Source organism: Canis lupus, chromosome 14 (genome assembly GCF_003254725.2).
Source record: "Canis lupus dingo isolate Sandy chromosome 14, ASM325472v2, whole genome shotgun sequence".
Classification (NCBI taxonomy): domain Eukaryota; kingdom Metazoa; phylum Chordata; class Mammalia; order Carnivora; family Canidae; genus Canis; species Canis lupus.
In genome coordinates, this window is record NC_064256.1 from 36,786,440 (window position 1) to 36,813,565 (window position 27,126).

Here is a 27,126-nt window from a genome sequence, read left to right on the forward strand (position 1 = left end):
GATCAGGCAAGACTGCTTAATACCATCACATGATCTGCCCCAAGGCGCCCCTGTATTTAATTAAAATAAGGAGTGGGGCACAGCAGAGGCCAGAGGAGCACTGTTGTTCTTAGTGGATGGAGCCAGAGGAGTTAAAAGTTAAGCCTTGATTGCCTGGGTCTGTGAGAATTCAGCATGGAATGTCTCTACTGTTTCCTGGGATGTCTGCTTCTGGCTGCGAGGTTGCCCCTGGATGCCGCCATAAGTGAGTAAAGGAGTTTCTCTTTTAACCCATTCTTTGTCCACTGAAGTGATGGGTTGTCTGAAGTATCCTTGTCTAAGCCAGAAACTTAACTTCATGAAGATCCTCGGGAAGCTTTCTTGCTCATTTCTTCGGAAACCTTTGGGAATGCTGAAACTATAGCAAAATGCCCCCCAAACCCTGCTCCATTCTTGGCTTCAGGCTCTGGGAAAGTGATAACCATGCAGCAGCCCCTCTCTTAGGGAGCTTTTTTCCCCATTGCAATTGCTACTTTCTCTCCTGCCAGACACTGGAAGGGTGGAGATGTGAGGGGAACAGTCTCTGGCCTGAGAACAAAGCAAATGCCACCCACTAAGCTTCGTCTAGTTTCTATCCAGTAGTGGAGGGAGCTGGAGTGAAAGGGGGCCCGAAATCTAGAGATAAGTTCACTAAACATCCCGGCCCAGAAGCTGTTGCTGGTCCTGTTGAGACTTTCACAGACCTGCAGGAGCTTGCTGCCTCTTGAGTGAGGTTACTGAGAGAAGAGCCAAAGCCCAGGCTCTCTATTCTAGTCTCACATTAAAGACTGGGAACTTTCTAACAAGGCTGTTGCCCAGATCACTGAGAGCAGACTCTTCGGAGGTGGGGTTGGAGCCTCCTTGTTTAAAAAACTGCTCTTGCAGGACACTTGAGTAGCTTAGTAGGTTAAGTGTCTGACTCTTCATCTCAGCTCGGGTCTTGATCTCAGGGTCCTGAGTTCAAGCCTTACGATGAGCTCCACACTGGATGTGGAGCCTACTTAAATTTAAAAAAAAAGAAGATGAAGAAAGGAAGAAAAAAAAAAACCCTCTTGTGATTGGAATGCAAAGTAGGGTTTTGGCCCACTGCACTTTGTGGCCCATTTGTCCTGTTCCGGGGATGGGTGGCAATGGTGGGAAAAAGAAGTAAATTATACACCACCCAGAAGGTCCATTCCACTTCATTCCAACAGAATAGGGACATTCACTGGATGAAAACTTCAGGGGTCTTAATTTTTGTCAGACAACTCCATGGTGCAGGGGTGGGACGATAGGTGTAGAGAAGGGGTCACCGTGTATAATCACTATACTGGCTTGCTGCGCTTACATCTCTCAGGTAGTTCCCACACCACCTTTGTAGAGCACGTGGTCCTCTCCTCATTTAACGGGTGTGGAAACCAAGAGCCCAGGTGTTGCTTTTCACCTGCTGGGCCCACTTCTTCAAGAGCAGAATCTTGGATACATGATCTACACTGCCTGTGCAAACCCTCTTTTCTCTCCTCTTCCTCCTTGTGGGAAGGAAAATTCCTTTAAATAGGTTGTCCTTGCAGGGGGCCATCCCAGCAGGAGTACTGGGTTGAGAGAGGAAGAAGGGGAACCACTGGTACCCCCAGAGAGCAGGTGAGTTTTCCCCAGACTGGAGAGGGCCAGGCAGGGGTGAGGCATGAGAGGGGAGTATGAGGGCTGCAAGGCCCCCAGGGTAAGGGCAAGGGTAAGGAGCAGAGTGGTCAGAGGCTGAGCCCTGAGCCTTGGACCATTTGGGTCCCTGGAGACCCCTTTCCTGCCATCTCCTGTGACTGGATGGAGGAAAAGCCACCACCTGCTTGATGAGAGAGCCCAGATGCAAGGATTTCAGCAGGATGCTAGGCCTGGGATCTGGTGGCCTCAGAACAGTCCTGGGATGCTAGCGCTGGGATGCTCATGTTTCCCAGATGGGGATCCCAGCCACAGACAAGGCGAGTGACTTGCCCCAGGCTCCACGGCTATGAAGAGGAAGAAAGCGCAAGCCAACTACTGTCCTTCCTGCAGTTGGACAAACTTGGGTTCCCTGCGGGACTGGACCACAAGTAACTTCACACCATTGAGCTTTCACTTCCTCATTTGCAGAACTGGGTGAAGGGGGTTCTTGTGAGATCAGCAAACAAGATGGCTTGGGGTGGGAGTCCTACCGGGTAGCAATCGTCTCACCTCCAGGTAGCTCCCAGGACAGATTCCCCTGGAGTCTTCAGTCCTGGGAGCTGGAGGGACAGAGAAGTGACAGTCAGTGGGACCCTGTGCCTAATGCTAGCCTTCTTCCCACCCGTACTAATTTGCTTTGCTCAGTGAAACAGATTAGCCTGAGGTTAAATGCTGGCTCTCAGTTTGAAAGGAATCCCAACCTATTAGGCAAAAGGTAACGAAACCTAGCATTCCTGTCTTCTCCTGCCCCAGACTAAATATTCTGTTCAGAAAAAATAAGGATGGGTAGAATTTACCATTTTTTTAAAATTTAAATTCAAAAAATAAATAAATAAATAAATAAATAAATAAATAAATAAATAAAATAAAATTTAAATTCAATTTGCCAACATATAACACCCAGTGCTCATCACATCATATGCCCTCCTTAATGCCTGTCACCCAGTCACCCCATCCCACCACGCACCTCCTGCAACCCTTTGTTTCCTAGAGTTACCTACCATTTACATCCTCATGGATGGAACTGGAGGGTATCATGCTGAGTGAAATAGGTCAATCGGAGAAAGACAAATATCACATGGTTCACTCATATCTGGAATATAAGAAATAGTGAAACGGATCATAAAGGAAGGGGGGAAGCAGAAACTGAGTGGGGAAAAATTAGAGAGGAAGACAAACCATGAGAGACTCCTAACTCTAGAATTTACCATTGCATCAAACACCAAGGGATTCCTTGCCACTTTCCAATCATAGGCCTGGTAAAAAGGAGGCAAGAGCAGGTGTTGACGAAGTAGTTAACAACCTGGCCACCACCTCTTTGCTGGTGGACAGAGCAGAGATTCTAGAGTGGAGAGAGAAAAGCTGCAGTGGTGCTGGGTGTGATTCCACTTTCCTTCACTTTCAACCTCCCCTCCCCTACACACTTTTTTTTTCTTTTAAAACGCACTTGCTCTTCAGTGTGTTTTGTTCTTTTTTTTTTTTTTTTTAAGATCTTGTTTATTTATTCATGAGAGAGACACAGAGAGAGGCAGAGACACAGGCAGAGGGAGAAGTAGGCTCCATGCAGGCAGCCCGATGTGGGACTCGATCCTGGGACTCTGGGCTCAGGCCCTGAGCCAAAGGCAAATGCTCAACTGCTAAGCCACCTAGGCATCCCTTGTTCTATTTTTTAACTCAACTTTTTGAGGTCATTATAGATTCACTTGCAGTTCTAAGAAATAATGCAAAGTTTTTAAGAAATAGAAATCTGCAAAGAGATTCCTCTGGATACCTTATCCAGTTTCTCTCAACGGTAACATCTTGTAAAACTATTGCTCAGTATCACAGCCAGGACACTGACACTGATACAGTCAAAATACCAAACAGTTCCATCACTACAAGGGTCCCTCATACCCTTTTGTAGCCAAACCAACTTCCCTTCTCCACCTCACCTCCTGCCCTGGCAACCAGTAATCCATTCTGCATTTTATTCTCGCTTTAAGATATTATGATAGAAACATTATAGTATGTAACTTAGGGGCATTGGCTTTTTTTTGCTCAACATAAATTATTGAAGTTGTTGCATCTATCAATAGTTCTTTTTTATCACAAGGTAGTGTTCCACAGTATGGATATACCACAGTTTGTCTAAACATTCACCCATTGTAAGACAGCTGGATTGTTCCAGTTCACCACTATGAATAAAGTTGCTATGAACATTCATGTACAGGTTTTTTGGTGACCATATTTCCATTTCTTTGGGACAAATACCCAACAGTACAGTTTTTTGGTTGTGTGTTACTTACATATTTAGTTTTATAAGAAACTGCCAAACTATTTCTCAGAGTAGCTGTGCCATTTTACGTTTCCACCAGCAATGTATGAGTGATCCACGGTCTTCACATTCTTGCCTACATTTGATGCATGACTATTTTTTTATTTAGCCATTCTGATAGGTGTAGAGTGATATCCCATTGTGGTTTTAATGTGCATTTCCCTACTGCCTAATGATACTAGACATCATTTCATGTGTCTCTTTGCCATTTGTATATCCTCTTCAGTGTAATGTTTGTTCAGGGTCTTTTGTCCATTTTCTAATTGGATTGTTTTTTAATGTTGAGTTTTGAAAATTCTTTATATATTCTGGATAGGAGTCGGTTACAGGCAAAGTGGTTTGCAAATATTCTCTCCCATTTTGTAATCTGCCTTTTCATCTTCACATGCTATTTCACAGAGCAAAAGTTTTTCATTTTAATGAGATCTAATTTATCATGTCTGCAGGGTCAAGTCAAAGAATTCTTGCCTAGCCTCAAGCCTGAAAATTTCTTCTATAATTTTACTTTCTCACAGCACCATTTGTTGAAAAGCTATCTTTTGAAACTCCACTGGGTTGTTTTTGTATCTCTGTCAAAAATCAGTAGGGCATATTGATGGGTCTGTTTCTACATTCTCTATTCTGTTCCATGGACCCATGTATCTATTCCTTGTCACTATTCCAGTTTGTATTTTTCCTTGATTTCTGACATTTAAAATCAGAGGAGAAACCTGTCTTTTGATTGGTTCTGGAAACACTGACTTTCTCTCAGGATCTGAGGGAAGAGGAAGACTCTTTGGAACAGTGGGGGGGAAAGTCAGTCCTGGGAATCAAAAAATGTGAATCTTCATTTCCACTCTATTAAAGGTGACCTGAGTGAATCCTGTCACCTCTCTCGGCTTAAATTTCCTCATCTCTAAAATGAAGTGATTTGAAATAATGTTAGTTCATTCCAGATTGAATATTTTACCACTCCATGACTTAACTTGAATAAATATCGAGTTATAAACTTATTGGAAAAAAAATAAAATAAAATAAACTTATTGGAAAAAAATTTATTGATAAACTTAAATTTATTGCCCTCACTTAGTTTTCCAAATAAAAACAATCTCCCAGAGTCATAAGACATTTTCTTTTTGTTTTATCTGGTTTTTGTCTGATTTGGAGGGCCAGAGAAAACATGGCCTGAGGTTGATCAACACAGCCTGCTTAGTAACAAAATCAAGACCAGAAACCAAGTTTTGTAACATTCACCCATTGTAGGACATCTGGATTGTTCAATATTCATTTCAATATTCTTTTCCATTCTATCTGTCTCCCTTATAAGAAGGAAATAACAGGCTTTTCCCTCTTCCTAACAAAAAGGAGAAATAAAAGATAGAGGTTAGTAGCATCCATTCAAAATGGGTTCTCTGAGCACCTACTAAATACCACACCTGTGGAAGTCCTCTTCCAGTATTTGAGAAGACAATATTTCTGGCTTTATGGATCCAGATGACACAAGAGCATATGAATTGATGAGAGAACAGTTTATGATACTGTATGATTAGGGGATGGCTATGGGTTACAGACAATTGAGCTTTTCGCTGTAACAGAATACTCAGAAAGGTTGAGCAAGACGCTTGTAATTTAACCAGTCCAGAGGCAGGCCAGACTAGAGCAAGAACTCGATAACACCAAGAACTTTTTTTGTGTGTGTGTCCTTCCTCTCTGACATCCTTGGTGTGTTGGCTTGCTTTTTTAGATTTGTGTCTTCATGGTTACGTATGGCTGTCACAGTTCTGAGCATCACATTACTACCTTACTATCTCCAAAATCAATTATGATGTGAACAAAAATGGAGTTTGTTCTTTTTAAATTTTTTTATGAGAGGAGGAAAACTTTCCCAGATGCCCTCAGAGGACTTCCTCTCAGTTCTGATTAGCCAGATTCTAATCCTTTGCTCCTGCCCATACTCTAAGGAAAGCTAGGAAACTGAGTCTTTGGAATTTTGAACTGGTATAGTAGAAGCTCTAAAATAAGGGAAAGAAAAAAGTAGGGGTGCAGCCTGGAAATGGCTATTAGGCAGGCAGCCAACCAGTCTGCTGCAATCCTCAAAGGAGAGACCAAGTGACCATTGGAGTTGTCGGGCAAGGTAGAAAGACAACAACTTGAGATTATTTTTATTTTTTTAAGATTTATTCATGAGAAACAGAGAGAGAGGCAGAGACATAGGCAGAGGGAGAAGTAGGCTCCATGCAGGGAGCCCGATGCAGGACTCGATCCCAGATCCCAGGATCACGCCCTGAGTTGAAGGCAGGCGCTGAACCGCTGAGCCACCCAGGTGTCCCAAACACTTGAGATTAAAAAGAATTTCAAAAGAACTAGAATTTTATTAACCCTGGAGCAAACCCACAAAACAAAAAGATACAGCTGATGAGCCAGAAGTGGAGATAAAATGGATTCCAAAAAAACCCCACAAAGTACAGGAAAAGAAGAAAAAGACATAAAGAACAGATGGGACAAATAGAAAAATAAGATGGTAGGCTTAAATCCCACAATATCAATAAATACATTAAAAGTAAATGACCCCATAAGAGACTCTTTTTTTTTAAGTTTTTTTTTTAAGATTTTATTTATTCATAGAGATGCAGAGAGAGAGAGAGAGAGGCAGAGACACAGGCAGAGGGAGAAGCAGGCTCCATGCTGAGAGCCTGAAGTGGGACTCGATCCAGGGTCCCCAGGATCATGCCCTGGGCTGCAGGCAGCACTAAACCACTGCACCACCGGGGCTGCCCCCATAAGAGACTCTTAATCATAGGAAACAAACCAAGGATCGCTGGAGGGGAGGTAAGTGGAGAGATAGGGTAACTGGGTGATGGGCATTAAGGAGGGCACATGATATAGTGACCATGATATATAATGAGTACTGGGTGTTACTTTTTTTTTTTAAGATTTTATTTAATTATTCATGAGAATAAATAATTCACAGAGGGAGAAAGAGAGGCAGAGACACAGGCAGAGGGAGAAGCACGCTCCATGCAGGAAGCTCGATGTGGGCCTCGATCCCAGGACTCCAGGACCACGCCCTGGGCCGAAGGCGGTGCTAAACCGCTGAGTCACTCAGGGATCCCAGCACTGAGTATTATATAAGACTGATGAATCACTGACCTCTACCTCTGAAACTAGTAATACAATATATGTTAATTAATTGAATTTAAATAAAATTTAAAAAATAAATGTAAGTTACCTAAATACTCCAAATGAAAGGTATGCTGTGTACCCGAAACCTATTTAAATATAAAAATATATTTCCATTAAAAATAATAGGATTGGGATCCCTGGGTGGCTCAGCGGTTTAGCGCCTGCCTGCAGCCCAGGGTGTGATCCTGGAGACCTGGGATCGAGTCCCATGTCGGGCTCCCTGCATGGAACCTGCTTCTCCCTCTGCCTGTGTCTCTGACTCCCTCTCGCTCTCGCTCTCGCTCTCTCTCTCTCTGTCTCTCATGAATAAATAAATAAAATTTTTTAAAAAATAGGATGAAAAGAGATTGTACTAATTAACCACTAAGCATTATTATCAAAGTATTCTTCAGAATAAAGAATATTAACAGAGATAAAGGTCAATTCCTAATGGTAAGAGGATTAATTTGTGAAGACTCAGCAATTCTAAACAGAGCTTCAATATACATGAAGCAAAAACTGACAGAACTAAAAGAAGAAATTGGCAAATTCATAATTATAATTGAAGATGCCAACATTCCTCTCTCAATAATTGAAGTAACAAATAGAAAATCAGGAAGGAAAAAAAAAAAAAAAGAAAAGAAAATCAGGAAGGTGGAAGTCTCAAAACATTATCAACCAGCTCTTAATATAAATGATGTTAAAAAAAATTAAAACCTGTAGATTACACGGTACATAGGGAGCATTCACCAAGTCAAGCCATATACTGGGCCGTAAAAAAGTTAGATTGTTTAACAGTGGGCTCTCTAGTACTGGTATGCGTCTCTAGGAAACCCGGAGGCATTCCTGAGCCTGGCATTCTTTTAGCCAAGAGAACAGGTAAGAGGGGAAAAGATGCCAAACCTGATCTGAATATCAATGGCATCAGCGTTTTCCTAATGATAGCATATCAAGTCCAAATATTCAGAGAATATGTATTGAGAAAGCAAATAATGGCTAAGAAATACCAACTTTTAAAATTTTTCCTTGACTCATTTATTTTAGGGAGAGAAAGCAAGCATGAGACGGGGGAGGGGACAAAGAGAAAGGAAAAGACAGTCTCAGGCAGATTCTGCACTGAGTGCAGAGCACAATGTGGGGCTCGATCTCACAATCCTGAGATGAGGACCTGAGCCAAAACCAAGAGTCGGATGCTTAACTCCCTGTACCACCCCGCCCCCCCCCCCACCCTTGACTCATTTAAAGTACATAAAGAGGGTCTAAAGAGTTGGATTTAAGCTCTTTCCAGTAGACTTTAAATTAAAAACCTCTGTTTGACATATTGGAAATATTAAGTATGACTTTCCAACCTTATGAAATGAGAAGTTGCTGTAAATATTGTTAGGTAAGTGGTAAATGAAGAATGGGGTAGACAAAATAATTTGTTTTTCAAAAAAAAATAATAATTTGTTTTTCAAATATTGATATAGAATTTCACGATGTGCTGAGCAATGAAAGAATTTCTGGTTATCTGAGGGAGCACAACCAACTAACTGGTTGGTCTTCAGATGAAAATGACTGGAATGAAGAACTGTATCCAGTGTGGAAGAAGGGAGACTCAAGGTGGAAAAACTCTTGGAAAGGTAAATCAATTATTCGAGCCAAACAACTGTTATTTTCTATTTAATTTAGTTTCGTGGTTGTAGACTTGGAGATCCCCTGGCTTACGTTGCTTCTGTGAATGACAGTACTCTAGTTACCAAGTGGGAGGCACATGGTTTGGGCAATCTTTTCTTTTTTTTTTTTTTTCTTTTTTTTTTTTTTTAATTTTTTTATTTATTTATGATAGTCACAGAGAGAGAGAGAGGCACAGAGAAGCAGGCAGAGGGAGAAGCAGGCTCCATGCACCGGGAGCCCGACGTGGGATTCGATCCCGGGTCTCCAGGATCGCGCCCTGGGCCAAAGGCAGGCGCCAAACCGCTGCGCCACCCAGGGATCCCTGGGCAATCTTTTCTTATCTCAGTATTGTCACTAAGTCACATACACAAAGGTTTAATCCCTTTAGAAATGGACAAGTTTGTAGTTCTTAGAAGATTTTAGAGAGCACACAGATTTTACGCTCAAACCTCTTTCCATCATGTGGGAATGGTCCTCTTCAGAAGATCTGAGATGCTAGAGCAGTTTTGACCATCTCAAAAGTGTGGTTTATCAGAAAGTGAGTATCTTTCCATTCAAATTAAAGAATGAGTCCTTGAGTCATTGATTTTGAGTCTAAACAAATACAGACCCTTAATACTTGTTTTCTCAATCCAATTGAGCACATTTTATTTTTTTTTTAATTTTTTTATTTATTTATGATAGTCACAGAGAGAGAGAGAGAGAGAGAGAGAGAGAGGCAGGCTCCATGCACCGGGAGCCCGATGTGGGATTCGATCCCGGGTCTCCAGGATCGCGCCCTGGGCCAAAGGCAGGCGCCAAACCGCTGCGCCACCCAGGGATCCCAATTGAGCACATTTTAAAAATTCTAAGTAAATGTCCTTTCTATGGTCAGAGAATTCTTTAATTGATCTGACTTTGTGTGTGTGTGCCTTCTAGAATGTTGTACTCTGAAAGCAAAAGTTAGGAAAATAATCCAGAAGATAATTTATTGTTAAGAGGCATAAGAATGGGAGGACACTTGACTGGCTCAGTTAGTAGAGCAGGCAATTCTTGATATCCAGATCATGAGTTCAAGCCCCACACTGGGCATAGGGCTTACTTTAAAAAAAAAAAAAAAAGGCATAGGGAAGCTCTGGTCCTTATTAGTGGGTTTAACTCTACTTTGTTTATTTACCAGTGAAAGGAAAAAGATACTTGATCATTAACTTGTACTTTTTTTTTTTTAAGATTTTATTTATTTATTCATGAGAGACACGGAGAGAGAGAGAGGCAGAGACACAGGCAGAGGGAGAAGCAGGCTCCTTGCAGGGAGCCCAATTCAGGACTCGATCCTGGGTCTCTGGGATCAAGACCTGAGCCGAAGGCAGACACTCAATCGCTGAGCCACCCAGGTGTCCCTAAATTATACTTTTCTATGTGTTAGGAGGCCATGTGCGGGCGATTCTCACCAGTGATTCACCAGCTCTTGTGGGCTCAACGATCACATTTGTGGTAGACCTGGTATTCCCCAGATGCCAAAGGGAAGATGTCAGTGGCAACATAGTCTATGAGAAGAACTGCGGAAATGGTAAGGAATGTTATTCGTGGAACAGTCTAGTCCTCCTAACTACTGGAGCCCCATCTCATGAACCTGAAGGCTCTCAGGTAATTCCATAAATGCAAGGTGCTGTCATCCTATGTCGCCCCCGCCTCAAATTGGGTGACAGGGAGATGTTGCTCTACCCAGTTCCTACATCAACATTAGCCAAATCCGCTTGAGCAAACTGGTGGCTTTCCACTTGGAACTTTCTTCAAGAGTTACATTGCCATGCTCAGCTTTTTCTTAGTATCTAGTTGATTAGCCAGAGAATACCTTGTTGATTCTCAGATTTTGGTCTGATTACTTGGAATTCTTTTGGCTACTCAAACAATAGCCAATTTGACAGAAATCTGGTCAGATTAATTTCTATAAACAGGTATCGTTTAAGCAAATGTGTGTGGCTAGTGCAAATGCAAAGACGTGTATGTTTTGGTTTTGCTTTGCTTTTAAAGTAGGTAAGCTCTTTGTACATGTTAAAGAGCACAAATGAACACAAATGCATCAAGAGAAATTATTTTGAGAACTGCACATTCTCAAAAACTCTGAGCTAATTACTGAGATTCTTCAATCAGTGACAAGACTGGTAGATGCACTTATGATAGGATTTTATTACTTAGAACTTCTGTTAAACTGTCGATGCATTCATTTCTTATTAATTTATCATCTTCCTACTAGGAAAACATTAGATTCTGTGTAAAAAGGGTTTGATATTTTTAAAGTATTGTTTATTATTAGTAGTAATTTTTCTTTTTTCTAAAAATGCTAATTCTTATGAATGTTTTAAATGACACTTTAGCCCTCTGAGCATTTTTATATGAAGAAGTCCCTGTGAACTTAGGAAAATTTTTATATAATATTTATCACCACATAAAGAACCACTGAGTTGATTGATACCAAATGACTCAGGTGAAAAAAAAAAAAACCTACAGATAGCAGTATCAATGTAAAAAGATTAAGTATCCCTCAGTTTGAATACAGTTGTGATGTGGAGATCCAATATTAAAAATAAATATATTGTGGTATCTCTAGAATGAATCTTTCTGAATAATTGCTTTATATGAAATTTTTACAGAAATATAACCTATAGGCAGAAAACGGACATGCCAAAAATATATACCATTGGATGAATTCTGAAAATTAAGGTTTTAGTTGTTCAACTATATTTATATTTATTGAAAAATATAAAAAGATGTTTAATTCAATGATGAGCGTTGAGCATTCTGAGCCCAGATGACAAGCCTGGGTTGTTTCTTTCTCTGTCTAGATACTGGTCCATCGCCTGACCTGTATGTTTACAATTGGACAGAGGAAGGCAGCTGGGGAAATGGTACCAACGAACACCATCATGATGTGTTCCCTGATGGAAAACCTTTCCCTCACCACCCTGGATGGAAGAGATGCAATTTTGTCTACGTCTTTCGCACACTTGGTTGGACTTTTTACAAAACTCCTTTAGCTTCTTCTTTACTTGCCCTTAAATTGTTAATTTTGTTCTCTTTTCTTATTCTATAATCAAGAATGCTAACATCAAGAGTTTAACAACAGTTACTCAAAAAAAAAAAAAAAAAAAAAAAACAGTTACTCAATTAACTTTCCTTACCTAGGGTACAGGGGAAGGAATGAAAAGAAAATCTTGTAGCTTTGGCAAATCTTTAGGACACCAAAGAATTAAAAGAAGGTAAAAAACGGATTCAGTTTTCTTTTTAAAAAGAAAACTAAAACTAAAAAAAAAGAAAAAGAAAAAGAAAACTTTTCTATTTCTTTCTGTCTAAAACAGTAACATGAGAAAATAGGAATAGTTGTTTGGCACACAGATGGGCATTTAATTTTTTTCTTTAATTTTTTGTTGTCAAAAGATTTTTTAAGAAAGAAAGTTATATACTTTGTAGGAAATTTAGAAAATGCAGAAAGTACCAATGAAAAATAAGTCACCCATAATTAACACCCAGAGATTATCATTATTAACATGATGGATTTTTTTTTTTTTTTTCCGCTAGTACTTCTGGGTTAATATTAGAGTGTATAGGGCAGCCCGGGTGGCTCAGCGGTTTGCACCGCCTTCAGCCCAGGGTGTGATCCTGGAGACCCGGGATCGAGTCCCACATCGGGCTCCCTGCATGGAGCCTGCTTCTCCCTCTGCCTGTGTCTCTGCCTCTCTCTCTCCCTTTCTCTGTGTCTCTCATGAGTAAATAAATACAATCTTTAAAAAAAACTTTTAAAAAAAGATTAGAATGTATACACGTTTTTGTTGAATATCATGAACATTTGAGTATATCATTAAAATTCTTTATGTACATTATTTTAATGACTGTATAATATTCCACTGTGTAGACATAACAATCTAACCACTATTCTTTTTTTTATTTTTTTTTTCAATTTTTATTTATTTATGATAGTCACAGAGAGAGAGAGAGAGAGGCAGAGACATAGGCAGAGGGAGAAGCAGGCTCCATGTACCGGGAGCCTGATGTGGGATTCGATCCCGGGTTTCCAGGATTGCGCCCTGGGCCAAAGGCAGGCGCCAAACCGCTGCGCCACCCAGGGATCCCTCTAACCACTATTCTTTGACAAAGCCTATCTTCTTTTTTTTTTTTAAACCACAAATGGTCTCCACTTTTGTTTTATTATTGGTGAAATGATTATTTTTAGGAGGAGCAAGTTTAGGTTATAACTTACCAAAGATGCTAAGTTCTTAAAAATGTCACCAGGTGCCACCTGGCTATGAATGTGTGAAAATTGCTACTATAATCATGCAGGCTCCAAACTTCTACATGTTTTTGTCTTTTTTTATAAATCAGAGGAAGTTTCTCTGTTCCATTAACTCATTTATAAGTCAAAACAACATATTAACAATACACATCAGTTTAACAAAGCACAAAATATAGATCAAATATTATGACCATCTAGTTAAGTCGTGAGTGAAGGCTGACTTTGTTTCTTTGCCTTTATGGCTCTGTCAGTCAACTCCCCAGATGCCATCATTTCTTTGAGCTGACCATTTGCATGGAGTCATGTATGCTCACCAACATTCCAGTCTCTCTTTGCCTCTTTTTAGTCAAGATGTCTATTAAAATCAAGCTTTCAGCCCAGAAATTGCTGCTTTTCTAACTCGACTGTTTTGAATTTCCACATTCTGAAGTCTCAGAGTAAACAGATATTCTCCTTCAACAAATAGTTGCTTCTGTGGTCCTCGATGCCAGCACTAACATTTTCCCCATGTGTCACTAGTCCCCTGACTAGTCCCCTGACTAGTGACACATCTTTCCCCTCCAACCTCCAACCGAACCACCTCTGCATCTCAAGGTAAAGGGGATTCCAAGTCACATATCCCTGAGAAGATTAGTGTGTTTTTCTGATACCTTTGACCATTTAATAAACATGGTCTTTAAACATCCCCGCAAGCCTTCGTCTTACCATCCCTGTCATTCCAATCACACATCTATGCGGGGCCCCTCAATAGGATTAGAAAAATCCTTAGGCCTTAAGAGAGAGGAATTACTTTCTCCATCTAGCCAGTGGTAGTCAGATTTAGGTTAGGGCTGGAGAAGGAAAAAGAGTGAGTCAAGAATGTCCTAGAAATGTCTTTATAGAACTACTGCATTACTTTTTACACCTACCATACCCTGACCTTTTTTTTTATCACTTACTGTGTTTTTTTATATATTTCTATTAGTAAACGGAGGATCCTAGTCCAAAAGAAAGAAAGAAATTGTTTAATTATATAGCTGAAATAGTAGTATTGTTACAACAATAAAGTACATCTTTGGATAGATTTTAACTCCTTTGGATACCTCACCATTACATTGCATGAGTTTTCTCTGAAACACATGTATTTCAAGTGCCTGACCTCTTATTTATAAACATTTTTTATTTGTAAACTAGGGACTAGCAGTATTATCCCACTAAACAGCTCTTTTCATTTTAACCAACTATATACAATTATATTTATGTAACTGTGGGTTTGTATATAAGGTTTTACATCAAATGAGTACCACCTTCCTTTCTGAAGCAGCCAGGACCGCATCCCCATCCTGTTTTTCCTTTTCCAGAGCACTTTCTAAGTGGCAATCACTAGTCAAAAAGAAACAACAACTTCCTCTAATGATCACATAATGTGGCCAATAACTAAAAATTTCCATCCTCTCAAAGGTCAGTATTTGCAGAAATTAGGACGGGGTTCAGCAAGAGTTTCTGTAAACACAGCCAATGTGACACTTGGCCCTCATCTCATGGAAGTAATTGTTTACAGAAGACACCGACATGCATATGTCCCCATCGCAAAAGTGAAAGATGTGTACGTGGTAACAGGTGAGTGGTGTGAATTCTAAGGTAACTGATGGTGAGGCTGTTAGTTCTGGTGCTGTTAGTGGATTAAGAAAGAGTCAGAACCAAGTGATCTGGGCTCAGTTACAATTCATATTCCCTAGCTTATATGTTTAATTATATGGTGCTCCATCTGTGTTTCCAGAATAACTTGGAAAAACACTAGAAAACTTACATAGGAGAAGGGAAAATGATGCTGAGTTATCCCTCATTTTAATTTTTTTAACCTAAAAGCATTATTGAAGTCATCCACTTAAAAATCAAGCAATCACGTGTTCTTTTGGTTTTGTATATCTTTTAGATCACATTCCTGTATTTGTGACTATGTACCAGAAGAATGATCGGAATTTATCCGATGAAACCTTCCTCAGGGATCTCCCCATTATGTTCAACGTCCTGATTCACGACCCTAGTCACTTCCTCAATGAGTCAGCCATTTACTACAAGTGGAACTTCGGCGATAATACCGGTCTGTTTGTTTCCAACGCTCCAACTTTGAATCACACATATGTGCTCAATGGAACCTTCAGCCTTAACCTCACTGTGCAAGCTTCAGTGCCTGGACCTTGTCCTTCACCTTCACCCACACCTCCAAAACCCACTTCTTTATGTAAGTGCTTTCCAGGTGATCTTTGATGGAGGTTCCTTAAGAGCTAAAAAAAAAAAAAAAAAAAAAAAAAAAAAAAGGTTCTAATATATGTTACATAATTAGATCCCTAGTGTAAAGGATTGTGAGAGAGACTGTAGTGATTCCATTCTATACCTGAATATGGCAGAAAGGAGAGTCTGTTTAAAGTTATTTTGCAAGTAGTTTTGTGACTTAGGTGCAGTTCTTTGATCTTCCTCATTTGCATTGGTCCTTGTTATGTGTACAGATGCTGTCCCTGTCTGGCCTGTCACATTTCTGTTTCTTTCTCATTTCTTCTAGCTATGAAAACACACCTTGGCCCCTTATAAACATTCAGGCCATCCCCACTTTCTTTCTTCCCCCTCCCACATTTTTCCCCATCTTCATTCTCCTCCCTGCCCACATCTACCTCGTGTCCCATGAAAACACAACCAATTTGGAAAGCAATTTCCAAACGGCCCAAGAAAGAATGTACCTTGAGGGATCCCTGGGTGGCTCAGCGGTTTGGCGCCTGCCTTTGGCCCGGGGCATGATCCTGGAGTCCCAGGATCGAGTCCCGCATCAGGCTCCCTGGGTGGAGCCCGCTTCTCCCTCTGCCTGTGTCTCTGCCTCTCTCTCCCTCTCTCTCTCTCTATATATATATATGTCTATCATAAATAAATAAAATCTTTAAAAAAAAAAAAAAAGAATGTACCTTGAGAGTATTTCTCAGCTTCAGACATTAAAATTGTTCTGGATATATAAGGAATAATGAATTAAATCCCACACTCTAACAGTATATGAAGCCATTCAAGAAGTTCTTAAGAGTCTACCTTGGAAAGTGTTAGATTCCCTCTAATGCCCTACTCTACCCCACTGCGCCAGGAGTACATCTTAGCACTTCAGTGCAGAGGGGATGGTAACAGATACATTCTCCACTGGTCACAAGAGGGCGCCATCACCAAGCCCAGAGGAAATACTCCACCGTGATGTCCAGACTTGTTGCAATTCTTGTTTTTACCAAAACCTGTTATAGGTAATAGTTATAACAGTATGTTATTAATAAAATTAGATCTCATCAAATAGGACATGTCTAAATCAAGACACCATTAATTATTGGTAATTTTGATTCATTCTTTTCTGAAATGTTTTAAATTACAAAATTAATGTATATTCCTAAATAAAAATTCAAATAGAGAAGTCTAGAATAAAAATGAAAGTCCCTATTCACATTCTCCTTGCAAGAGTTTAACCTTGTTAATAGTTGGAAGCTTTTCTTTCCATATCTTTTTCTATGCATTTACAAATATATTCTATAAATATACATAGGCATTTTGTTTTAATATTTAAGTGCGTGAGCTCATGCTATGTATATGGTTCTATGATTTGCTTTTCTTCACTTAACACATCATGGACATCTTTCTCTTGTCAGTACATATAAATCTAACTCACTTTTTTCAGTGGCTCCATAGCATTTCATAGTATGTATAAATTTAGTAAGTAACGTGGTATGTACAGATGTATAATTTAACCATTCTTTTTTTGATGGTTAAGTTATTCCTAATTCCAGTTACAAATATAACTGCACCGAACAATTCTAATTGTGTAGCTTCATTCTGGTATTTCTGTAAGAGAATTTTTTCTATAAGTATTGATGGTCTTCTTTAGACATAAGGAGACGAGGTGTAAAATTCAAAAATTGCAGATGTCTGTAATATCTAGAACTGTCTAGAAATTCCTAAGTGGTAAGGAGTTTAATGTTCATTTATTCTATCAGTAGCCTATTTTAAATTGCATTTTTATTAAGCTAGCTTATTTTTCTTAGAATGTATTTATATCATAGCATGTATAAAAACATTTTTTAAGTCAGTGAAAGGGAGGGGGGATCCCTGGGTGGCTCAGCGGTTTAACGCCTGCCTTTGGCCCAGGGCATGATCCTGGAGTCCCGGGATTGAGTCCCACGTCAGGCTCTGGGCATGGAGCCTGCTTCTCTACCTGTGTCTCTGCCCCTCCCCCTCTCTCTATGTCTATCATGAATAAGTAAATAAAATCTTAAAACGTCAGTGAAAGGTATTTCAATTTTTTAAATTATTTCCATAGATTATATCATAAGATATTAGATAGTAACTTTATGAGTTATGTTTTCTAGTGAAGGAAAGCTGCCTCACTTTATCTAAAAGTGTTGTTAGATCGACCATAATCAACCCCAAAATGCTTTATAGTAACTGTGAGAGTTGAGGACAGGAGGGATGGGAATAAGTAATGGGACTGGAGGAGATGAAAGTCATTTGAACTCCTAAGCGGGAGTATTTTCAGCGATGTGGATCCTATCAAAGGCATAGATTATAATTTGAATTAGGTTCTCTTTGTTTTTGCTAAGTGTCTTCATAAGAAAGCACAGCCACTAAATAGAAACCAAATGCAACCACATGGGTGAGACAGAACCAGGGTTGAAGAGATGACTCAGGAAACTGATTACATCATAGGGCAGACAGGTGTGCCTGAATTCACTTTCCTTAGCTAACAGTGAAAGTCTTAGCTTTCAGACTTTTGTGAGTAAAGTCTTCGCTTTCAGAGTAAATCTGCAGAGAACAACCTTTGTTAAGACTGAGGCTGATCAGTATAATTCACAGAGAGAGTTTATGCTAAAATACACGTCATGACACCGTTCTCTGGGTAACAGGGACATAAACCATGAATGAAGTCTGAGGTTCACCTTCTTTCCCATCTGTCTTCCCAGGTGTTAGTTTTTCTTCCATTAGTCCTTTAATTGTACCTTCACTTAAGATACAGGGATTTGGACTTAATAGATACATCTACAAAACTCCATAATCATTTTTATAAGCATTCTTCTAAAGGTAAAATCCTTAACTTATATCATTTGTTCATTTTTCAAAAGAAATTTTATTTTAAAAGATGCTAGGGTCATGATTCCATGTTCTAACTTGATGAATTCTCCCCATTAAGGGATCCAGTCATCTTTACTACCCAGCACAGAAAGTACCTATTAATGGCTCTAGAGCACATCAGGCCTCAGGATGGAATGAATGATTGTCCGATAATTTCCAAAGGACCACCCTGAAACTCCAGGGATATTTGAATCTCTAATGGCATCAGAACCTCTCTGAGCTTTACCCCAAGCACTGTTTTCCAAAGAGTGTGATGCAGCACTTGTTTCTAGAGAAGCTCAGAGAATCACGCAGAGAAGCCCCTCCAAACAAAGGAGAGTCCTGGGCACATCCATCCCCCCACTAAAGACTCAGAGAAGCCCTGGAGAAATCTCCCAATTGGCTTCCCTCCCACATGTCATGATGTTAGAGTCACGGCTCTTAATGAAGTTTCGATGTCCTTCCCCTAAACTGCATCCATTTTCATGCTTTTTGAAATTTTCAACACTGTATTTTCTTTCCAGTTTTTTCTTTTATTAAAGAAACATCAGCACCTTAATTAGAGCTTTTACAATTGTAACTAATAATAGAATAACTAATAATTAAATTATTTGCCCTAATCATATTCAATGAGTTATTTTCAAAAGTATCTGATATTCACTCCTTTCCTTCCCTGCACCTCAGCCCCTCAATAACTGCAAGACGTTTAGAATATAAGCTTTGGAGCCATGAGACACCCAAACAAAAGAACTGCCTTTTTTTTTTTTATTTTTTTTTAATTTATTTATGATAGTCACACAGAGAGAGAGAGAGGCAGAGACACAGGCAGAGGGAGAACCAGGCTCCATGCACCAGGAGCGCGATGTGGGATTCGATCCCGGGTCTCCAGGATCGCACCCCGGGCCAAAGGCAGGCGCTAAACTGCTGCACCACCCAGGGATCCCAAGAACTGCCTTTTTTCATGTTGCTTGCTTCTTAATCTCTTATGCACCAATCTTCACATCTGAAATTATGTATCTATGAATGTGATAGATTTCTGTTCAGCTATTAAGATATAGATATTCTGTCTTTGGACAAGGGAACTGCTATTTATTAAGGATTTCCTATGTGGCAGGCATGAGAAGCAGGTTTTACAGATCTTATTTCATTTAAATTTCATAGTTCAACCTTAGTAGGGCAATTGGTATTAGTTATGTCTTACAGATGAGCAAATTGAGGCAAGGAGAGGTTAAATGATATACCTGTGGTCTCAAACAGCCAAAACCAAGAGACCTGGAATTTGAGGCTCGAATACTTGGCTCAAAAATTGAAATAGAATCTAATCTATCCTGGCCTGCTTGATTTCATCATGATTATAACACACATTTTAACAGGGCTTCTACCTTTCATTTGATTCCTCTGTTTAAGGAAGATACAGGATTGTGTTTACTTACATAATTTAACAATTATGCCTCCTAGCTCTCACATCTCTATGAATCAGAACATATTTAGTTCAGATTTCTGCAGTATTTTTTTTTAAGATTTTATTTATTTAGTCATGAGAGACAGAAAGACACAGAGACATAGGCAGAGGGAGAAGCAGGCTCCCCACAGGGAGCCTGATGCAGGACTCAGTCCCCAGACCCAGGGATCAGTACCTGAGCCAAAGGCAGACGCTCTACCATTGAGCCACCCAGGAGTCCCTGCATTAATTTAATTGTATGGAACTCTTGATGTTTTTCTAAAGGGCAGGGGGATGATTAGATTTTTGGTTATCATGTATCTGTTTAGATTTGGGGTTATTAGGCATTATGTGCATCTTTTACATTCTCAGCAACTAATCTAACATCTTGTTATTCCAACTCCAGCATCTGCTGGTGACAACCCCCTGGAGCTGAGGAAGACCTCTGGTATAACCTGCCTTATTAACAGATACGGCTACTTTAAAGCCACCATCACAATTGTAGGTAAGAGCAGCAGGGGAAGGGTGTTAGAATCTCCCTGGGACCACCCTTTCACTCTATTGACTCTGGAGGGGCAGGGGCAGGGGCACCCACTCTGTTCAGGGTGATGCCACAAGGGTACAAGCTGATTCCATCAGTTTCTAGATTCCCACTGGCCCACACCAGCCTTCCTTAGACTGGTAGAAATGAGTCCAATGTGAGGCCCATGTACTAAGGAGCCTGCCTGAAGCCTAGGTCCCCCACACTGTGCATTCCAGAACTCTGAAGGAAGGCAAGCAGCAAGTTCCCACAACCTTCATTTTCTTTCTCTAGCTGATTTCACAGAGTCACATTTCTTATGTGTAAGAAAGAGAATTGAACAGGGCTTCCATAGATGGCTCTGTATTATGGGCACTGCTCATGGGCACCCACAGAGAAGACAGGTAGGGGCCAAAGCCCAACCTGGGCATCCTGGTTCTGGAGATGGGAGCTAAATCCCCAGCTGTGCACCCTGGGGCTGAGAGAAGTCTGCAGAGGCCTGAGACCAAGGGCTGAGTCTTCCCATGGAGGAGCGGGAAGGCCATGTCTCTGTTTTGTGTGGCTTTCTGATTTATTAAGGAATGGTTTGGTTTAGATTCTATTGTATTTTGATGTGTTTTCCTGTGGGGGTTGTTTTGTTAGAGGGAATTCTGGAGGTTAACATCATCCAGATGACAGATGTTCTGATGCCAGTGCCACAGCCTGACAACTCCCTGATGGATTTTGTTGTGACCTGCCAAGGGATGTGAGTACATGTCAGTCAGAGGAATGGGTTAAGGTCTGAGCAAAGGCCTTAACACCATCTCCCCCTTCGAAGTTGATTTAGATTCCTGGTTCATCAGTCAGCCACAACAAGGAAAGGGCCCTGTGAGGTGCTCTGAAGGCACACTTGTTTTGCTAGATTGAACAATGCTTATTACCTTTAAACTTCTGATGAGATTGAATAATAATTATTGATTGAACCCTTACTATGTTCTTAACATTTTACATATGTTCTCATATTGAAACCTTACCCAATCCTGAGTCTTCTCATTTTAGAAATAGGTCCACTGAGGCATACAGTGATTCCAGAATTTGCCCCCATTGATGGCAGGTACCTGCAGAGCATGGTTCACAGGCTATGGTCTGGCTCAGAGCCTAACACTTAGGCTCCCTGAGGTCCCTCCAAGTGATGGGAAGCCAGTGTGGAACAGCCATGTCCTAGTATTAATTAATAGCCATGCCCAATAATCCTGTATCTCTAAACTTTACAAAGTTTTTTCTAATGTATTCTATAATTTTACTTCCTATGGTTTGAACTATATAATAGACTAAATATAAGTTAATTAACATATAAATACAACATTAACTAAAAAGGCTAAAGCATTCACAAATTTACAAGTAAATTATAAATTAAGTAGTTAAAATGTGTATGTGTAAATGTATAAATTAATCAATAGAATGAGATGTTATAAAAATGTGGCCTTATTGATTAAAAGGATAGCTATAGGGGATCCGTGGGTGCTGCCACGGTTTGGCGCCTGCCTTTGGCCCAGGGCGCGATCCTGGAGACCCGGGATCGAATCCCACGTCGGGCTCCCGGTGCATGGAGCCTGCTTCTCCCTCTGCCTATGTCTCTGCCTCTCTCTCTCTCTCTCTCTCTCTGTGACTAAAATAAATAAAAATTAAAAAAAAAAAAAGAGAGAGAGAGAAAAAAAAAAGGATAGCTATAGAAGCTTTCCAGCTTGGGGAGAGGAGAAGGATGATGATGACAGAAAATTGAGAAAAAACTGATGAAGGAATGAGGCCAGCTGATGAGAGAGCGTGTCCTCCATGCCACCCACACCTCAGCAGAGCCAGCCTCAGAGTGTGGTCTCTCCATCCAGGAGGTCCACTAGAAAGTCAAACAGTAATACTTCATAGCCACATTGCCTTGTGGTTGTCACACCTCGTTTATTTTAATCCCAACTCCACCCCTAACTGCTTGTGTGACCTCAGGGTCATCTCCCCTCCCCCAGCTGGTTTGTCACCTGCTACACTAAGCTAATCTTACTTTCCTCATCAGGTCATTGAGAGAGATAGACAAGACCATGTCACACATCTACAACTTCGTGTCTTGCATGTAGTAAATACTGCATAAGCAGCCATTGCTGCTGTCCCATCTGCAGGGACCCAGGGGGCCGGCTCTGGCATTTAATAGTATCTTTGCTGCACACCTAAGCCACCTGCACCTGCAGGTATTCTAGGGAGCCCAGGCATGGAGGAATGACTTGGGCTTTACACAGTTTCCTCCAGTCCCCTGCCTTGGAGGGGTCATAATTTCTTCCTTCCCAACTCCCAGGGCCACATCTTTCTAAGGAAACCGGGGAAACAGTAGCTCATACCCAGGTTTGTTTAAGAGTAAATTATATGTGACAATTTGATATCAAACAGTTTGATATTCTACATCATATGCAAGAATAAAAGAGTAAAGTGAAATTCAAGTTAATTCTAGTGGAATTCAAGTGGAATTTCTAGTCAATTTTATAGACAGATAATGATTATGATTGTCTCTTCGAAACTGATACTACATCTCCCTCCCTTGGTGCTACTTGTGCTCTCAGGATGCCAACAGAGGTCTGTACCGTGGTTTCTGACCCTACCTGCCAGATCACGTATGACACAGTCTGCGACCCTGTAGGTGAGGACATGGGTCATGAGTGTTTGCTGACCGTGAGAAGAGCCTTCAGTGGGTCTGGGACGTACTGTATGAACCTCACTCTGGGAGATAATACAAGTCTGGCCCTCACAAGCACCCTTGTCTCTATCCCTGCAAGAGGTAAGTTTTGTTTTACAGTTTAACAAAGGTTTCATATTGTAGGTACAGTTGTGTGTCCTATACTGAAGCCATTCAGGGTTCACTATCAATGTCAACTTTATTTCAGTGCAAAGATCACTGAACTAGCATTAATATGGATTTGAAAGCTGGCATTAAAGTCCAACAGCAAATCCTACTTAGGGAAGCGATGAGAGAGAGAGACCCAATGAAATAATGACCAAAGATAAGTCTTTTGATGAATAAAATCAGCTGTGATCATGGACCAGTAATAATGGGATATGATCACTGCATACTCGAAGAGATTTATATTTCAAGGGAAAAGTATAAAGCCTAACATCAAAAAACAACAATATTCTCCAATTAAATTATAAAAATGGGGATACTGGTATCCTGTTGTCATTAGGATCCCCCTAGGCAAACAAATGAAGCCAAGAAGAGAACCGAGAAACCAGGTGGACTCCTGGCTCATTTCTAGCTTATCATGTATCCTCTTTTTTTCCTTCCCAAAGTCTACCAAGCATAACACTGAAACAGTAACCAACTTATCTAGTCCTCAGATGTTCACCAGCAAATCTACCCTTTGCCTCCCTAGTGCTTCGAGAGGTGAAATGCTAGCAAAGTGGATTAAAGAATTTCAGTTGAGAAATTTTCATTTGCTGGAATGAAAGATGAAATTTGTGCACACATTACAGCACTTATTTTGCTGCTTAATCTGAGTATTGTCAGGTATAGTCTAATAACTAACTCACAAAGAACTCCTTTGGATTTGGAGCCTATCTCATAAGGTAAAATGTACTAAAACATAGATTTACTCATTAACTTTATAAAAGGCAGCTTTAACCTCTTGAAAGAAAAGCTTAAGTAACCATACATATAATTATTTGTATTAGGGCTTATAGTTGGTGAGATTGAAGGTACAGATTTTAAAACAAAACAAGGCTGTAAAGGTGCCCTGCTTCCTCTAGTGGGGCCTGCTCTGTGGCCCCCCGATGGGAGGGATGGAGGGAGGGAGGAGGTGGGCCGGGGACCCTGGAACGGAGGGAGCTGAGCTCAGGGTTTCAGAGCTGTCACCTCCCGAAGTTGCTGTGGTTACTCATCTTGTGCTGGTGTGGGATGTTTTTAAGTCTTTTAGGGTCATAACCTATTCTACGAAGCTTCCTCAGTGCTGGCAAATCACTGCTCTCTTATCTAGATTAGATGTTTAGATATTTGCTTTCCTTTAATTCTTCTTGCAGTGAGTGATAACTTTAGATCATCTGAGCCGTCTCAAAATCCAAATAAAGGAAGCTCAGAAAGAGAGCGTTTAATCCAGGAAGAATTGTAACTTGATGGCTTGGGTTTCAAAGTCAGAATTTCAGAAATAGATCTTTGGTCAAAAGCAAACCCATGAACTTTTAGCAGAAATGACTTTTACTCATTGATTCCATGAAGCACCTGCAATTCTTTCAACAAATATTCGTTGAGCATCTACTCCATGCCCAACAGAGCTCCAGGCATGAGAAACAGAGTTCTAGACAGCGTGGGGAGCAAGGTGAAGAAGGTCCCTGTTTTTATGAGTGGGAAGAGACAACAAATAAAATAACAACACTGTGGAGAAGGTAGAACCAGGTTGGAGCACAGAGTGTGATGAGCATGGGAGAGAGGGGAAGAGGTTGGCTCTCTAGATTGGGAGGCCAATGAAAGTCCTACCCAGCCTGCAGCATCTGCTTGTGAAGGTCCTCCTCTGAACTGAAGCCTGAATTTCAGGAATGAGCAGTTCATTTCAATCATTATAGACCACTGGTAGGATTTGAGTTTTATTCTGTGCATAAGGGTAGTCACCAGCAGGTTAGAAGCATGACCTGATTGATGCTTTTAAGGATCATTCTGACTACCGAGTGAAGCAAGGATCATCGGAAGGTAGGAGTGGAAGCAGGTAGACAAGAGGTCCTCTCAGGGGAGAAGGCTAGTGGCTGAGACTGAAGTAGTAGCAGAGAGGATGGAGAAAAAATAGATAAACTCCAGTTACACTTGGGCAGCCGTGACGAAACTAGTTAATTTGCTGGTTTCCGGGAATACAGAGAAGACGTAATCCCTGCTTTGTGGTTCCCACGGAGCTGAACACTTAAAATGAGTCAGGGAAGGATATTCCCAGCAGAGGGCCTGGAGATTTGAAAGAGCAGGGGAGAATAGGCAACTCCCAGGATTTTTAGTACAACTGAAAGGCAGACAGTGGGAGATGAGGCCAGAGGGGTGGCCAAGAGGGTCATGGAGCCCTTCACCATGTGGGTGCTCCTGGGTCAGCTGATACCTGAGCAGGTGTCTCCAGGACATGATATGTCTCTTCTGTGCCCTTAACACAGTGTTCCGGACATGCTAACTCATTCTCTAAATGGAAGATAAGCTGACCCAAAGACTATGTATTATTTAATGGAAAAGATTACTGAAAACCCAGAGGGAGCCATATATCTTCTGATAGCTCCTTTCCTCATTTATTTAATTGCATTACAAGCAGCATGTCCCCTATGTGGAAGATGTCACTAATACTGTCTTGCTTCTGTCCTAAGACCCAGCTTCCCCTTCAAGAATGGCAAATGGTGTCCTGGTTGCCGTTGGTTGCTTAGCCATATTTGTCACTGTGATCACCCTTTGGGTATACAAGTAAGTTTCTGCTTTTAATACTTGAAATCACTATAGTATATTGTCAAAACTAAATTGCATATTTCTGCATAAATAGGCCATTTCCCCTTTTTGCTTGTAAACATTCTGCATAGGGGAGGAAAATCTTCATTGAATAATGAATACCAAACTAGACTATTAATTTTGCTGTGGTTTTCCTTTAATCCTAAAAATGCTACCAGACATCAGTAACTTAACAAAATTGTGTCAGCTTAATGTTTAACACATAATCACACATTATAGTAGGCAGGCACACTTCTTGCATGAACAAGGGACAATAACTATACTTTCATAAGACAGCAGTGTTTTAGAAGCTGTGGGTTGGATTAAATGGAATTAACCCTTTTACACTTGGCATGTAAAAGATTGTAGAAAGTAACATATTCCAGCTGGAGATCTTTTTTTAATCTACCACATTGTTTTCAGAAAACACAAGGAATACAACCTGATAGAAAATAGTACTGGGATCGTGGTCAAAGGCAAAGGCCTGAATGTCTTCCTCAACCGTGCAAAGGCCATGTTCTACCCTGGAATCCAAGAAAAAGATCCACTGCTCAAGCACCAACCAGGAACTCCTTAAATCTTCAGCTTTATTTCTGACAACAGCTCACTCTTCAATGCCATTTGTGTGAGCTGTGCCAGAGTTGATGACTATCAATTTCTTTTCCTAAAGATTATTGTTAAAATCTATATCGCGGCTTAGGGAGGTTCAAAGTTTTTTTTAATAGGCTAGATGACATTTTAGAGAAGTGGAAAGGAATTATGCTGTGCACAACCTCAGCCATTTTATAGAACTGATAAAACCAGTTAGCAGTGCTTTCTTTCATTGTGATTTATGTTTCATTTATGTCTTAGGTCATCAGTGGGATAGATACGCTACGTCCAAAGAGTAGGAGGAGAAGGTACTATTCACTAGAGTCTGGCTTAGGTTAACTGGAAGGAGAGGCTGGATACTTTCTAGCTTATCCGTGTAACCAAATACATAAAACCAATATATTCCTGTCCTTAAGATCATGTTCCAAGCTAACTGAATTCTACTTCAATGAACATGCATGAGATCCCAACAAAACAGCAACAGGCCAAACATTTAATGTGATGTGCATGGTTCCTACACTAAAAAATTTGTATATACTAACCTAATATATGGGTGTGAATATTTTCGTGACAACCTGCCCTGCTGAGATGTGTAAAGGAGTGGTATTCATTCATTTATTCTATGGACATTTCTTTAGTACTTTCTGTGTATCAGGCATGTTGCTAGGTACATGGCCCTGTACTCAGGATGGTGACACTCTTGTGTATATATCTGAATTTCTATACACTCTGGTGCAAGTATTTGAAATTATATATTATGATTTTCCAAAGAAGGAGGCCCCTGCTTTCCTAGTGGTTTCTCAACTTAAATGATATAGAGACTTGATCAGTAAGGATTTTACCTTCATTTGTAATTAAAGCTCTCTACCAGATGTCAGATAGGACATGCTTTTTTTCTCCTTCCTGAAAAATAAAGTGTGAAAAGAGATAA

The 27,126-nt window shown here is 40.4% G+C and overlaps 1 protein-coding gene across 1 annotated transcript; it reads left to right on the plus strand.

Annotated features, from left to right (window-relative positions):
• Nucleotides 1-27,126, plus strand: GPNMB (glycoprotein nmb). Its single transcript, XM_025464361.3, has 11 exons — nucleotides 1-244; nucleotides 8,620-8,772; nucleotides 10,212-10,355; nucleotides 11,632-11,796; nucleotides 14,517-14,675; nucleotides 14,992-15,300; nucleotides 20,033-20,131; nucleotides 20,789-20,891; nucleotides 22,729-22,943; nucleotides 25,490-25,583; nucleotides 26,028-27,126. The coding sequence occupies exons 1-11, from the start codon at nucleotides 175-177 to the stop codon at nucleotides 26,179-26,181; spliced, it is 1,665 nt and encodes a 554-aa protein (XP_025320146.1). The 5' UTR covers nucleotides 1-174; the 3' UTR covers nucleotides 26,182-27,126.

What these genes read in the sequence shown, in the direction of transcription:
- GPNMB (XM_025464361.3), top strand. Translation starts at nt 175, where the DNA reads ATGGAATGTCTCTACTGTTTCCTGGGATGTCTGCTTCTGGCTGCGAGG. An exon ending in AGATGTGTACGTGGTAACAG is followed by an intron (nt 14,676 to 14,991) that starts GTGAGTGGTGTG and finishes TATATCTTTTAG; the next exon opens with ATCACATTCCTGTATTTGTG. An exon ending in ATCACCCTTTGGGTATACAA is followed by an intron (nt 25,584 to 26,027) that starts GTAAGTTTCTGC and finishes CATTGTTTTCAG; the next exon opens with AAAACACAAGGAATACAACC.